The following is a 15609-nucleotide window of genomic DNA, read 5'->3' as shown; positions in this document are numbered from 1 at the left end:
TGGCGATGGAGAGGAGATGCGGTGTTAATGGGGTGCTACTACTATTAATAACTTGGGGAGGACGAAGAAGCAATTACACTTCAACAATGACTCATCATTTATTTTTATTTATTTCTTTTCATCATCATGGTTTACCTAAAATCAGTAAATTTTGTATCGGAAACTGTAACTTAACCGTATCCAATTTTATAGTGCGGGAACATGTACAGGTACTATTACTTTTGGATATAGTACTCGCTTTGACATCACTTTGTTTTTTTTTAAATCTTAAATTAACTTGGTATCGGTTCATACAGTATCGACAAACAATCTTATCTTATCTTACTGTACTAATAAAAGAAAATTTTGAAGTTTAGGTGTCAAGCCTACATTTCCCCTAGTTCTTATTATTGGTCAAAATCATTTTGTCAAGTGAGTTATAACATAGTGTGGATTTTTTTGTCATTGAATTAAATGTCATTTTCATAACTGTTGTGGTTTGATCAACTACGCAACTTTAATATTTTTTTTTAATTTTTTGCAAATCAACAACTGACATTTCCATTAAGATCATGCAATATTAGTACTTTTCGTTTTTGTTTTTTCCATTAAATCTAAATTAAATTAATTTATAAGTATTTCGAGAATCTCAACTAAAATAACGGATCTTATTTATTTTTATCATTTGACATGTCTCGTGTAATACACGGGTTCAAAAGTAAGTTATCTATAATATCACAACCAAAACAGTAATAAGACAGCCAAAACATATACCTACAATTTTTTTATTATTTTAAAGGCGAATGAAACTACGTCTAATATCTGAGTGAGTATTTTAAAGACAACCAACAAAAGTAGATCGGTATCGACCGGTACCGGAAATTGCAAAATTTTAGTACCGGTACCGAAATATTCAGTTCGATACCAGTATTTCATGTAAAATTCAAAAATTCCCAAAACTCAAAACTTGGTACCCAGATGTACAAAATCGGTACCTCTACCGAAAACGTTCATCCCTATGCAAAAGGTTATTTGTTGCGGAGGAGCTATAAAGTCTATGTTAGAGTATCATGCCACTGTTAAATAGCCCAAAGGGTCTTTAACCTTAAAGCCCCGTTATGACTTCAAGTCTCACCTCTTTGGATTGGCCTCGCCATCTGTCAACGTTATTATGTTCGCCGCCTGCTAAAACTTTACGTCCCACCTCCATGCCATATCGTCTCTTCATGAAGCCCACAATGGGGGACCTAATTGTTTTGACACTTGACTTACCCATGAACACCGTTAAGAAGAAACCAAGTGCGGTAATAAATTTCACAACGGGGGACCTAATAATCTTCATGAAGACATACATATATAGTTTTAACATTTTGATATAAATTTTACTAAAAGCTTAACAAAGTAATTTTAGTATAATCATTGAAACTATAAAAGGATGGATGTATACATCATTATCATTGAGGATACATGAAGATTGATTTGATAATGAATAAAGGCAAGACCTCTTCTCTCCCATTTTGGTCTTAGCTTTTGGAAAGCTATAGTTATCATCATTTATGTACAATGAGCATGAGTTTGTTATAAACATGCAAAAGTAAAAATAATGGTTTAACGTCTCCCCTCTATACAGAATAAAGTTTAGAAAGTCTTTATTATCGTACGTATTTGATGGCTCTAAAAGGATCTAAGTTTAACGACGATGTATAAGTCTAACCATAAATATTAACTCGTACGATACACTCATCATTCAAACTAGAGGTACTTCAGTAGATCATGACCAATCACTCAAACACTAGATTTGTGCAACAAAGTACTTATAGTAGTTGAGCTACAACCATTCCTTTTTCTATACTTGCATAAAGTAAGATAATATTTTTTTTAGAATATTGGTTTTAAATAATCTTAACTTTTGACTATTGGCAAAAATAAGTCATTACTAACGAGTTGGCTGTTGACACTCCCATCTTTTAATATAATTGTTCCCAAACGGTCCGGTACTAACATAACTCTAATGCTATTAGTTGCAGGTCGCTGGAAAAACGTTTTTTTTTTCAAGTAAACTCACATCTTTTCCGAAAAACACAACCTTGTTATCCCAAACATCTTTGTAACATTAGATCGGACCTTTAGGAACTTTTTTCTAGTAAAAAACCTAATTAATGAAGTCTCCGGAACCCTCGAACCACCGTCGGAATCGATTGGTGGTGTTGGTTGTGGTGAGTCAGTTAGTGGTGGTGGTGTTCAGATTGAGTTTTACAACAAAAAAAATTGACTTTTCCGGCCAAAAGCATTTTTCCGACGACATGCAAGTAACGACGTTAAGATTTTGTTAGTCGCAGACCATTGAGAACAAATACGTTAAAAGATGGGACCATCAGCAGCCATCTCATTAGTTGAGACTGTTATTTGCCAATAATCAATAATTTTTATTATTTAAAAGCAATATTTCTATATTTTTTAATGCCAAGAACAATGGCATGTGCAACATTGAATTATGTAACAGTTTGATATTATTTCTCAACACCAAACATGATACGATTTAATATTTAATATTGTTGTCTATCAAGTACCATGAATAAAAACAATTGTAACGACATGTTCTAAGTATTAGATGTCACCATTTTAGTTTTTTAGCTTCAAAAGGAAAAACTTGATAATAATTGAACACACTTTTTATATTCTTCAAAAATGTCAAAAGGAAATTAACAATTCATTTAGGTTGTGTATCATATCATCAAACCAACGTCCTTTTCAAACTAAAAAGTTTATTGGGTGTGAAAAGTGCATGCAAAATTCAAGATTATTGATCAACTATCTTTATTTTAATTCATAATTAAAAATATATATATACTATTAATCGAGAATGTTATAATTAATTTAAGTATGGTATTGACATCATTATTTTTTAAAAGTGAATCAGAATTATTTCAACAATAAGTTTTGATTAATGCCAAGATATCAGAATTATTTCAACGTGATGTCGTGCCTATTTCAATATGTATGGCATTAGGATTATGTGTCATTCGAGCCCATATTTATTTTTACGCATTTACCTTACATTTTTACCCCTCAAGACCCGTGGCACATGTTGATGACTTTTTACACTTTTTAAACACGACTGGTTTTTTTGCTGTTATTTTGTTTCGTCTTTAACCTTTTATATTAATCGTCTCAGAAGACGGGCGGTGTTCTTGTCGGTCCCGTATGTCTCTGAGCCTTCCTCATTGATCTATGTCTCCTTAAACATCTATTAACCTTACATTATATTTTTTATAGTGTATTCTGTGATTACTAATGATAACTAAACCATATATATATGGCTTTCATTTCTTTTGTGGGTTGAAATGATAACTACTACGGTTTTAGAGTTTTATTATAAACTAAACTGCGGTTTTCGTCCTTTTGATTTGTTTAAATATGCGGTTTTAGTCAAATAGTTTTAAATCTGCGATTTTCGTCAATTTGGTTTCATTTCACTTGCAATTAAACCCGAATTCATTAACCCCGTTAAGTCTGGTTGTTAAACCCATCAACGTGCCCCTCACGTGAGGTACGGTTTTGTCCTTTTTCTCCCCAAATAAAAACCATTCCTAATTCGCAAGCTCCCTCACGTGAGGCGTTAGGGTGTATTTGGGGGGAAAGGACAAAACTGTCCCTCACGTGAAGGGCACGCTGATGGTTTTAACGACCAGACTTAACGGGATTAGTTAATTCGGGTTTAATTGCAAGTGAAATGAAACCACAGGGACGAAAATCGCAAATTTAAAACTGTTGGATTAAAACCGCATATTTTATACAATTTTTACTAAAGTCCCTTAACTATATGAAATTCCACCATTTTTATATTTTAATTTATTTTCATAACAAATAGTTAAATTACATGCATGCAACATCATTCTCATCATCTCTAGGTTTTCTGTTACACTTTCTCCAGCCATGGACAACAATAATAAAGAACAGCTGATCAAGGTTTGAATATTAATATTATTTTCCATTATTTTTCATCAATAAAATTTTAATTTTTCATTTTAATAATAATAATAATGCATGATCATATATTTGTTTTGTGAATGATCTTGCAGAAAAAACTTCAAAATTTGGCTGTACAACACTCTGATGTTATTCAGAGTTTGAATCCAACGGTTAGAAAGCGAGTCGAGGTTTTGAGAGACATTCAGGTGAAGAAAAGACATATTATTCGTTAATTTGATTGTGAATATTAGATTCTGTTATTATATCATATAATGCTTATTTAGATCTGATTTTAGGTGTATTGGTTCTTATATCATTGTACAGATGATTATTTATTTGATTAAGGCCAATTAAATTATGTGATTATATCAAATCGTGCTTAATAGCCATGTAAACGAACCGAATGAACAAGAACAAGAACAAGAACAAGGGCATGTTCGTGTTCGTTCATTAATTTTAAACGAAACGAGCACTTAATCGGACAAATATTTGTGTTCATGTTCGTTCAAAGAGTGAACATGTTCGTTCATTTAAAATTTAAACGAACAGTTCACAGACATAACTAAACAAACACAAACGAACATAAATTAATACAAACGAACAAAAATAAAACATATCTATGGTGATATAATTTGTAAAATACAAATTATGTTTAGTTATTTTTTATCAAGATGTTAACGAACATGAACGGACAAAACATGTGTTCATGTTTGTTCGTTTATTAAATGAACATAAACAAACTTCCTGGTAAACGGTTCACAACAGTTCACTGAACGTTCGGTTCGTTTACAAGACTAATGCTTAAGAAGATCTGCTTTTAGGTATATCAATTCTCATTTAATTTTAATCATTTGCAGACTGAACATGATGAGCTAGAGGCAAAGTTTTTGGAAGAGAGAGCAGCACTTGAATTAAAATACCAGAAACTGTACGAGCCGTTGTATTCAAAGGTGTGAACATATGATTATCACATTATTATGTTTGCATTGCATACTGGATTTTAGTTTCTTAAAATCACAAACAGATACAAATTGCATTCCCTTGTATGGCTTTGTTAGTTTCATAGTTGTCAAAGGCGCAAGGCGCTTTAAAAGCAAGTGCCTGAAATAAGTAAGGCGCGGTTTATACATGTTTTAGGTGTGTTTAGGGATAGTAAAGGATGGTTAATTCTGTGCCGTTAGGGGTGTGCAAGAAACCGAAAAAACCAACCCGAAACAGAAAAAACCGAACGGAAATAAAAAGCGAAAGTTTGGTTTTATGTTTTTGTAACAACCGAACTAATGGTTTGGTTGTGGGTTTGCATGTAATAATAACCGAGAAAACCAAACCGAATTCCTAAATTTTTGTTTTTTTATATTAAATAATTTATAAGAATTTAATACACGCAACTTAAATATTTTTGGTAAAATGTACAATAGTCTATTATTTTACAATAAACAAAATTATTTATACATAAATTCATTATTTTGTTGCCAACTTTATTTTCGGCCTAAATTTTTCAAGATCAAATGGCAAAAACCGAAAAATCGAAACAGAAAAAACCGAAACTGAACGGTTTCAAATACTACAAAAACCGAAGTTTTGGTTTTCGGTTCGGTTTTAACCAAAAACCGGACCACGTACACTGGCGAAGCTTCATTGAGGCCCGGGGTGGCCCCGGGCCCCCCTTTTTTTGCGCAACAGTGTAAATTTATCCGTTTTCGGCTGAAAATTTTTATACGTAGTGTAAGTTTAGACTATTTCGGCCGAAAATTTGAGCCCCCCCCTCGTTGTGAAATTTTGTATACATTTTGAGCTCGGTCACCCCGGTGCCTCAGTCCAAGCTTCGCCATGTTTTAGACCAGTTTACGTGTTTGCAGACATTTGTCCGAATTTTCAGTATTATGATAATTTCGACTACTACTAAAAGGCATAATGAACTCAGTTAAATTCTTGTTTCATTGTTTTACTCATAATATGCTTGGCTACTTTATGGACAAAATATGTATCTGGTGTTTATATGATGGACATAACTTCTTTTGTCTCATACATAATAGTATACTACTTAGATAAACATATTAAACATTAACTGATGTAGGCAGCTTCACTGCTACTAATTATTGTGTTTACTATTTTACTGAATCATTATGGTTTGAAACTGCAGAGATATGATATAGTCAATGGTGTTGTTGAAGTTGATGGTTTGAAGGATGATACTTCAACTGACCAGACAGATGGCAAATCAAAAGAAGGTAACATTATATATATATATATATATATATATATATATATATATAGGGTAAGAGCATCTCCAATGCATAACATTGGTTTTGATTTCAAACTGCCAACTCAACATGCCACATCAGATTTCAAACCAATCTACAAAAATATTTCTTTCTTCTCCAATGGTTATATACCTGTTTGTGTTTTAAACCACCACCTCATCACATACTTTTTCCTTTATTTAATCTAAATCAATTTATATCTTTTACATTAATTATTTTATATTACCTATATATTAAATACGTTAAATAATAACAAAATAATTACTAGAAAAAACAACACTTTAAAATTACACTTAAAACATACACCATTTTAAAAAATAAATCTAAAAACATACTTGAACATATACACACATAGTATATTATAGGGTTTAATCTATTAAAAAGTTTAATAAGTTTAAATAAAAAAAAAGGGGAAATTCTGGGCATGCATTATAATAAATAAATGTGGTTGTTATGGTTGTTGGCCTCACCTTCAAAGAGAGAGATCAATGGTTTGTGTTTTCAGTACACCTCTTTTCTAACATATACCTACAATGGAGCATATCACTGTTTTGAAATTTAAACCTACTCCATGTGGGGTTTCAATACATTCATTGGAGATGCCCCAAGGATCCTAAGAGAACCCTTTGCAAATTGAGAAATTTGAGAACCATTTTGAACCACTAAAAACACCTTTAAAAAAATATTTAAAAAAATCATAAAACAAAAAATAATAAAAATTTTAAAAAAGTAAAAAAACCAAAATTCTTATATTTCATTCCTGTTTCATTAAAAAAAATACAAAAAAATAAAAAAAACGTCGTATTATACACATATGTATAATTTTATATAATCTTTGGTTACGTAATATACATATATGTACAATATCATTTATCTTAAATTATACACATGTGTACAAAAAAACATGTAAATATACATATATGTATATATTATACATATGTGTATACTAGAAAAGTGCCCGAGCGATGCAGCGGGAAACTGGAAACACATACTTTGATAATCATGTAACAAATGTTTGGGTGTTCATTATTTTGTTTAAAAATGTGAGATCATTCACCAGTTTGGTTTCATGGTTGAAACCAGAGGTGACTGTACATATTGAAATGTTAATTATTTACTTATTTAATATTAGATACAATATATATTAGACATAGTTAAATTATAGTTAACCATAGTTTTATTTAATACGAGCAAACTCGTTTATTACAACTTTAAATTATCCAATTTTCAGTGGTTTTTTTATAATTTTTGTTCTTGTTATTATTTCGCCTTTTATTTATTATAATAAGCTTTATTATTTATATGACCAAAGTTATCTTTGTTCATAGTATAATTCTCTTAATAATGTATTAATTGATGATTAGTTTGAAGTGAAGGTATATGCAGATTAATAATTGTTGTTTTAATTTTTTAAACTCAATTTTTTTTATCAAAGTACAAACTAAATCAGAACCTAATCGTTGGTAATGGTTTGGTTTAGTTGGGTTTTATTTAAAAACAGTTTAGTTTTGGTTTTTGACTACAAAAAAAACGTGTAAAGTTGACTCATTGTTTAATTAAAAAACCATCAAAAGCAAACCAGACATTTTTGCATAGTTTTTTTTACTTCGAAAACTATAACAATATGATACTAAAATTAAAGATAATCAAATGCTCGTTTTTATGATGCCATTTATTTAAAAAAATATTAACGTAGGAAAACGTTATGACCGTTTAAAAACCGTGGAGGTAGTTGGGTTAAAAATGAAAATAAAATAATATATATGTAAAAGACCAAGGACCAATTATGCAATTTTAAGGGATGAAACTTGTAATTGTTTTGAAGACACGTGAGATTTGACGTGACAATGACATTACCTCATGCATATTTTATTGTAAATTACTTAAATAAGGCGTCTTAATTTGCCCATCAATGATATATTATATATAATATAGATAATTTAGCTAAACCGAGTTTTTTTTATGAAACCAGATGATAAAATAAGAATTTTGGTTTTTATACTTTTCTGATTTTTGTGTTTTTTTTATTTTATGACTTTTTTTATTTTTGGATTTTTTGTGATCCAAAATGGTTCTCATAGTTCTCAATTTCAAAAAGATTCTCTCATAATCCTAATCATATATATATATATATATAGAGATAGAGAGAGAGAGAGGATGCAATACAATAATTGCCTAACATACAAGAATACAATAATACTTACATGTCATGAAATCACATCACAAGATCTCGAAATCGTCAATATATATCCAATTAATCATTGGTTCACCGAAATAAACAGTTTTGGATCGTTAATCGATCATTTTTTTTACTTTTATTCACGGAAACCGTTTTTGAGCGTTTTAGTTTTTGGCTGAGCGTTTTAGCATTATTGCCTTTGAGCGTCTCGCATACCTGTCGTACATTAAGATATTATTCTACAGTATCTTGATCCTGTATATATATATTAAAAATAGACAAAATGGCAAAACAGGTCCTTTATGTTTTCATGGTTTTTCAATAGTCGTCATTTGGAAAACTTAATAACAGAAAACATTGGTTTTCATGGTTTTTCATGAAAACATGTTGCACGGTTAATCATTTTCACTGACGAGGGTTAGTTTTTCTCGTTAAATCCAGTCATGTGCACCTCATGTGAGGGCAATTTAGTCTTTTTACCCCCTCAGGGGTTATTTGTGTAATTGAATTAGAATTTTGGGCTTTAGATAAATAAAAGTTTTTTTTTTCTTTTTAACCATATCTTCTTCCCTAAATAATCATAATCCACCGACACCACAACCAAACACCAGCCACCACCACCACCACCACCATCATCATCATCATCATCATCTCAGTTCCGATACAATCTCCAGAGACATGAACTCCGCCCTATACTCATCATCCACCTTCAGGCACCCGTCAGACAAACACTTAATCTCATCGGATCCGTATCACACTTTTGATTATCACCAAATTGATGAGAGTAGTAGTTTCCGGTGGAACCAGAGCTCGTAGTTGAGGTACCGGTCTACTCTGACCTCCTGCTTCTCGAATCTGCTTAACGATGAGTTTCTGGAGGAGGCGCGTGAGGTGTACGCGCCGGAGGTTATGAATCTGAAGAAGGAACGAGATGATGATGATGTTCAGAAGCAGCAGCAGAAGGATATATTTATCCATGGCCAAATTAGATCCCAAATTAGTCATGGCCACCATATCTCTAGAAAGTAGAAACCGCCGGCAACGATGCACGAAACCGAATCTCTCGATTTATCCGAGGACACCGATTACGCCGCCGCGTCTAAATAATTAAGCAACACAGAAATTGAATTGGATGTAAATGGTTATTGTAGATTAATTAAATAGGTAATGATCTAAAATTAGGCATGGCTAATTTGGGATCTAGGGTGTGGTAAATTAAGAATCGTAGGAGGGAGAGAGAGAGAGAGAGAGAGAGTTTTATATGTTTTTAAACTTTGGTGGTGAGTGGTGACCGGAGTTGGTGGTGGTGAACGGAGATGATGGTGGTGGTGGCCGGACTCCGGAGTTGGTGGTGGTGAACGGAGATGATGGTGGTGGTGGCCGGAGTTGAGGTGGCCAAAGTTTAGAGAGAGAGGATGGTGGTGGCCGGAGACAAGGGAGGTGGTGGTGGCGTGAGACGAGGAGGATATATATACAGGAAAGAGAGATGAGAGATGTGGGGGGGGGGGGGGGGGGGGAGAGTGAGAGAGATGTAGGGGGGAGAGAGTTTTAATTCTTAATTTTTAATTATTAAATAAACATATTAATTTACAAAACTACCCTTATGAGCTGGACCATAAAATTACGTATTTACCCTCACGTGCAGGTCATGTGATCAGAGTTAACGAAAAAATTTAATGGGTTAGTAGAAAAGGACGTAACGTGAAACATTTTGAAAACACAGAATATGATTTCAGTCATTAAGTTTTCAAAAGGACGACTACTGAAAAACCATGAAAACATAAAGGACCTGTTTTGCCATTTTGTCTTAAAAATAAATATTATATAATATAATATAATTGGATTTCGATCATCTTAAAATTATCAGGCCCAAAATTTTTTTTATTCATAATCCATTTGGTAAAGTTTAGGTTATTGGGCCCAAACCAAAATCCATTTTAAAGAATGATTGGAGAGTTTCAAGAATCATCAGTTAGCCGGTAACTATTACTGTATTTGAAATATATTACTATATTTTTGCTATATTTGTTGTTATAATGTTGATGTCGTTTAAAAGAATTAGCTTATATATTTCATCACTCATTAGCTCCTACGAGCCTTTTTATTTCGGCTCAACCGAGGTATATAAATTCTCAGAGACGACCCTGCAAAAATGTATTTTATTATTTCAAATATTTTTTCAGAAAAGGGTGTGCCTGGTTTTTGGCTAACTGCAATGAAGACCAATGAAATATTAGCAGAGGAGGTAACATTCATGTTAATAACCAGACATTTTTGTTATAAAATTTGTTATGTTTACGGTTTTTTTGTTTCGAGAATTCAAGGATATTAATTTTGGCATTGTCACCAGATTTCTATTTCTGAACGAGACGAAGACGCTCTAAAGTATCTGAAGGACATTAAGTGGTGCAGGATTGATGACCCCAAGGGTTTTAAGCTCGAGTTCTTTTTCGACACCAATCCATATTTTAAAAACTCGGTTTTGACCAAAGTATATCATATGATTGATGATGGTGATACTGAGCCTATTTCAGAGAAGGCAATAGGGTAAGTCATCAATATCATATCCATGTTTTATTGCATAAGGTTTATACTAACATACATCTTTGTCCTCGTTGTCGTTCCTTTGTCAAATTTATATTCGATCCTTCATTTTGCGGTAAACTCTCCACGACAATTTTTATTAAGTAACTTCAAAACTCGGTGCAAACTTGTTTGCACCGAGTTTTGAAGTTTATTATTAAAATGTGGCATTGTTACGGTTTATTCGAGACAACCCTCAATCTCCCAAGAACACAAGAGAATAAGAGAAAATAGACCCAAAAATAATAATTATTTCTTATTCTTTTTCTTAAACGAGATTACATTATATAGGAAAACAAAGACATAAAACTAGAAAAAGATAAACAATAAGGAAACTAATTTAAGATAGACTTAAATAATAATAATAATAATAATAATAATAATAATAATACTATTATACTTATTAATATAATAGGAACGTATCAGTCATGGACATTTTACCACAAAGTCACGGTTTTGTGTTCATCGCCTCATCGGTCAAGTTATAAAATCCATTAAAGTTAAAAAAAATGAAGAAATAAAAATAAAAGAGTTAAGGTAGTTCAGTCATTTTGGTTTGGACAAGGAACTGTGTATGCACGAACACATTTAAACCACAACGAAGATTCATTACATTCGGTGCAATCTTAAGTTCATGCTATGCTTTTGGTCATTTGCAGGACAAATATTGAATGGCTTCCGGGAAAATGCTTGACACAGAAGATATTGAAAAAGAAGCCGATGAAGGGATCAAAAAATACTAGACGTATCACCAAGACCGAAGATTGTGAAAGTTTTTTCAACTTTTTTAGCCCTCCACAAATGCCGGAGGATGAGGATGTTATTGATGAAGAAGAGGTAATATTTTGTTTAAGTGAACTGCGGTTTTCGTCATTGTGGTTTGTCCAAATATGCGGTTTTAGTTCAATAGTTTTAATTTGTAAATTTCGTCCATTGGGTTACATTTCATTTGCAATTAAACCCGAATTCACTAATCCCGTTAAGTCTAGTCGTTAAACCCATCGGCGTCCCCTTCATGTGAGGGGCATTTTTGTCCTTTTTTCCCCAAATACACCTCAGGCCCTCATGAGAGGGCTTGCGAATTAGGACCGGAGTTTATTTGGGGGAGAAAAAGAACAAAACTACACCTCACGTGAGGGACACGTTGATGGGTTTAACGACCAGACTTAACGAGGTTAATGAATTTGGGTTTAATTGCAAGTGAAATGAAACCACATGGACGAAAATCACAGATTTGAAACTATTGGACTAAAACCGCATATTTGAACAAACCACAGGGACGAAAATCGCAGTTTACTCATTTTGTTTTTATGCATAAATTTATTAATAAAAACATTATGCAACTTATTGTTGGCAGGCTGAAGAACTTCAGAACCAAAAGGAACAAGATTATGACATTGGGTAAGTGTTACAATATTATTTTTACTTCATTTTCTTATAAATGGGCTGGTTTGGGTCAGTTTTATCGGTCAAATAAATAAATGTGGTCAACAGGTCAAGAGTCAAATGTGTTGACCTGTTGACTCGCCCGTCTTGCATAACTTAAATGTCTTGTATCTATGTAGTTCAACCATACGGGACAAGATTATCCCCCATGCGGTTTCATGGTTTACGGGTGAGGCAGTATCGGATGATGATTCTGATGGCATGGGAGAAGATGATGATTATGATGACGGCGACGATGATGACGAGGAAAATAGTGATGAAGATGAAGAAGACGACGAGGACGACGAAGATGAAGAGGAAACCAAAGGTGAGCTTTTCACTTTTAAACTTTCTTATACATGTTCTTATTTTGTTTCATAGAATATGAACATGTTATATTTAACTTGTTTATTAATAATGGGCCGGTTTGGGTTGTGTTTAAAGAATTTAACAAGAAGATCGCTCAACTGGTCAAACTGGCTGCAAATGATCTATAGTTTATTCTAGGGGTGTCAATCGTGTCGGGTTGGTGGGTTAACGGGTTGGCGGGTTAGCGTGTTGAGATTCTTCAACCCTAACCGAACCCATATTTTTATTCGTGTCGGGTCGTGTTGACCCATTAAAATTCGTGTCGTGTTCGTGTTGTGTTTCGGGTCAACCCATTTTACATTCATATACGAATATGAGTAATATCTTTTGATTTACTAATAAATTAAACAATTTATTACCCTTATTCATATAAAACTTGTTAATAATTTGTGATAAATATATTTGTTTTTGTGTATTTATTTCCCATTCTCGGTTAACAAACTTGACTTCACATATTTAGCTTAAAATAAGAATAAACGGATGAAATAACCAGAGAATATACAGTCAGAATTTACTAAATGAAATTATTAGAAGTAAAAAGTAGATAAAAGTAGTGTAAAAAGAAATTAGTTTTACTTTTAAAAGTTAATTGATATATAAAAAATTAAAAACTAAGTATTTAACTTTAAAATTTTAAACCATCTTATCTATAAAATAAAAAATATTAGCTTCTCTAAAATTGTAATTGAGTTAACTGGTCAACCCACTTTAACGGGCCAGGTTTGGGTTGACCTGTTTTTTAAACATGTTGAGTTCGGGTTGACTTGTTTAAAAAAATGGGCCGTGTCAGGAATTGACGTCCTAGTTTATTCCAATGCGTAGAATCCTCGTAAAAACGTTATTAAAAACAATTGGATTATTTGTATTACTATAGTTATGTAATCATATTTAGCACATTACTTGTTTATAAAGTTCAACGAAAAAAATATTAAAACCATGCCGTTTGACCCACTAACCCGCTCATTTTTTTTAAACTATTGTTCAAATGATTAAACGTTGACATGTGATAACAGAAAGGCGGGATCTCAAATACTGGCGCTGCAGGAGAACAGGCCGAGAAACCTTCGGAATGCAGACAACAATAGCTTTGGAGGCTGCAAATGGTATTTGCATTCTTCGGTTGAGTGTCCGAAAGTGTTGGATTCTTCTCATTATTTGTTAAATGTCTAGTTTTTTGTTAGGTTACATTCTTTATTTATTCATATACATATTCATAATTGTTCAATGCCTTGCATGTTTGAAGTTTTGTTCAAGGTATAGAATATATATGTGATGGTCTTAAATTCCTGTGGTTCGAATGTGTTTACAATTGGCGTACTATTTATTTTATCATGTTATTATACAATTGTTTTTTTAGTTTGATGTACTATTGTAATGAGTTTTGATACGCTTACGATGTTGCAGTAGTGTCTTCACTCTATAAAAAGTTTAATAAACCACTCGCATTCTCAACACAAATCTGATAAAGAGCGCGAGTAGCAACAGATTGTTGCTAACAATATCACGAATCATTATGCAATGCAAACCAAAGCGTATTAATTCAATATTGAAAACTGTTTTAAGGACTACATATTATGCTACATTTATACAGTTAAAGAGTGACTAACCATTGGCACCGAAATTGGACCAAAAAGCAGTGGGTCAGAACAGGTGCAGGCAACTGCAACCCATAACCCGACCAGAACTTGCAACAACAAAAATTAAAAACTGTTAGTGTATTAAAAACTTCAAAAAAGTATTAAACTGAAAATTATAGGACTTTACCCTCTCAAGGGAGTCCTTCCAGAAAGCCAAGGAGGGGGTTTGGAAATAGTTTTCAACCAACAATTGACGCGCCTCTGTTATTACCTCATTAGCTGTATCATTACCCCAAACGCAAAGATACTTTCAACATCATCTAACCCCTTCTTTTATACACCACAGTTTTATCTTCCTTTCATACACTCCCCGATGTGGGATAACATCCAACTTCTACATGTTTGTGTTTCTATGATTCTATCCAATTATTGCACTAGTGTATTCAAAGATCCAGTTTAATGAACCTATTTAAAGTTGTTTCATCACTCTTTACTATTTTATTTTTGGCTTTTTAACAGCGGATAAAAATAGCTGAACTGAGCCGTGACAAGGCTTCGGTCTAACAAAGACAACTGTGTAAACGCTTCTTGGCATACCACGACGGTTATATTCAAGTCATGACAAGAATTCGGCCGAGTCTCATAATCAGGCCAAACTAAAGTTTGAACGCTTGTGTGAGCTCAGTCCATGATAGGGGCCCATGAAACTTGGTGAGCCATCGCCATCGGTGCTATTTAAAGCAACACCTTCGAGATGGAATAAAGTAGACCTGGCAAAATGGACGGGTTGGGTCTGGCGACATGCCGGGTTAGAACGACCATATCATGATTATTCACAGACAAAGTGATACAATTTGGAAGTAATCAAATGTCTCAAAAACGATTAGGTAATCAAATTAAAAAAAGAAAAAAGAATGTCCCTATGAAACAATACTTTTTAACACCAATAAAAAGAATTTTTTTTCTTAAACTAATGTATTAAATTCTAAAAAAATGTTATGAAAGTCCATTTCGGGTAGAGGTGGGCAAATAAACTGGTTAACTGAACTGACCCGAAAATCGAACTAAAACCGAATCGGTTTCAAATCGATTATATAGAAACCGATGGGTCGGTACCAGTTTGTAACTTTCTCCACCAAAATTGGTTAACCGAACCGAAACGGGGTTAAAAACCTGTCTAAACCCGAACCGAAACCGATCATAAACTGGTTTTGACTTTTGTTAACCAAACCTAGAGGTACACAAACCAGTTCAAAACTCA

The 15609-nt window shown here is 32.9% G+C and overlaps 1 protein-coding gene and 1 pseudogene across 1 annotated transcript; one reads left to right on the top strand and one right to left on the bottom strand.

Annotated features, from left to right (window-relative positions):
* Window positions 1-4049: 4049 nt before the first annotated feature.
* On the top strand, window positions 4050-12899 carry LOC143610473 (nucleosome assembly protein 1;3-like). Its single transcript, XM_077084946.1, has 9 exons — window positions 4050-4157; window positions 4809-4901; window positions 6095-6182; window positions 10578-10639; window positions 10745-10941; window positions 11637-11814; window positions 12335-12378; window positions 12543-12730; window positions 12784-12899. The coding sequence occupies exons 1-9, from the start codon at window positions 4050-4052 to the stop codon at window positions 12897-12899; spliced, it is 1074 nt and encodes a 357-aa protein (XP_076941061.1).
* Window positions 12900-14534: 1635 nt separating this feature from the next.
* Window positions 14535-14654, bottom strand: LOC143610484 (U4 spliceosomal RNA; annotated as a pseudogene).
* Window positions 14655-15609: the final 955 nt, after the last annotated feature.

The sequence above is a fragment of the Bidens hawaiensis genome, unplaced genomic scaffold (assembly GCF_021521415.1).
Source record: "Bidens hawaiensis isolate Kalapana, Puna unplaced genomic scaffold, B.hawaiensis_p1.1 tig00026422_1, whole genome shotgun sequence".
Classification (NCBI taxonomy): Eukaryota; Viridiplantae; Streptophyta; class Magnoliopsida; order Asterales; family Asteraceae; genus Bidens; species Bidens hawaiensis.
This window is presented reverse-complemented; position numbering and strand designations above follow the sequence as displayed.

Coding starts and splice junctions, on each gene's coding strand:
- LOC143610473 (XM_077084946.1), top strand. CDS start 4,050: ATGATCTTGCAGAAAAAACTTCAAAATTTGGCTGTACAACACTCTGAT. Junction 4,158..4,808: donor AGGTTTTGAGAGACATTCAG/GTGAAGAAAAGA, acceptor AATCATTTGCAG/ACTGAACATGATGAGCTAGA. Junction 12,731..12,783: donor AGATGAAGAGGAAACCAAAG/GTGAGCTTTTCA, acceptor TTTGTTTCATAG/AATATGAACATGTTATATTT.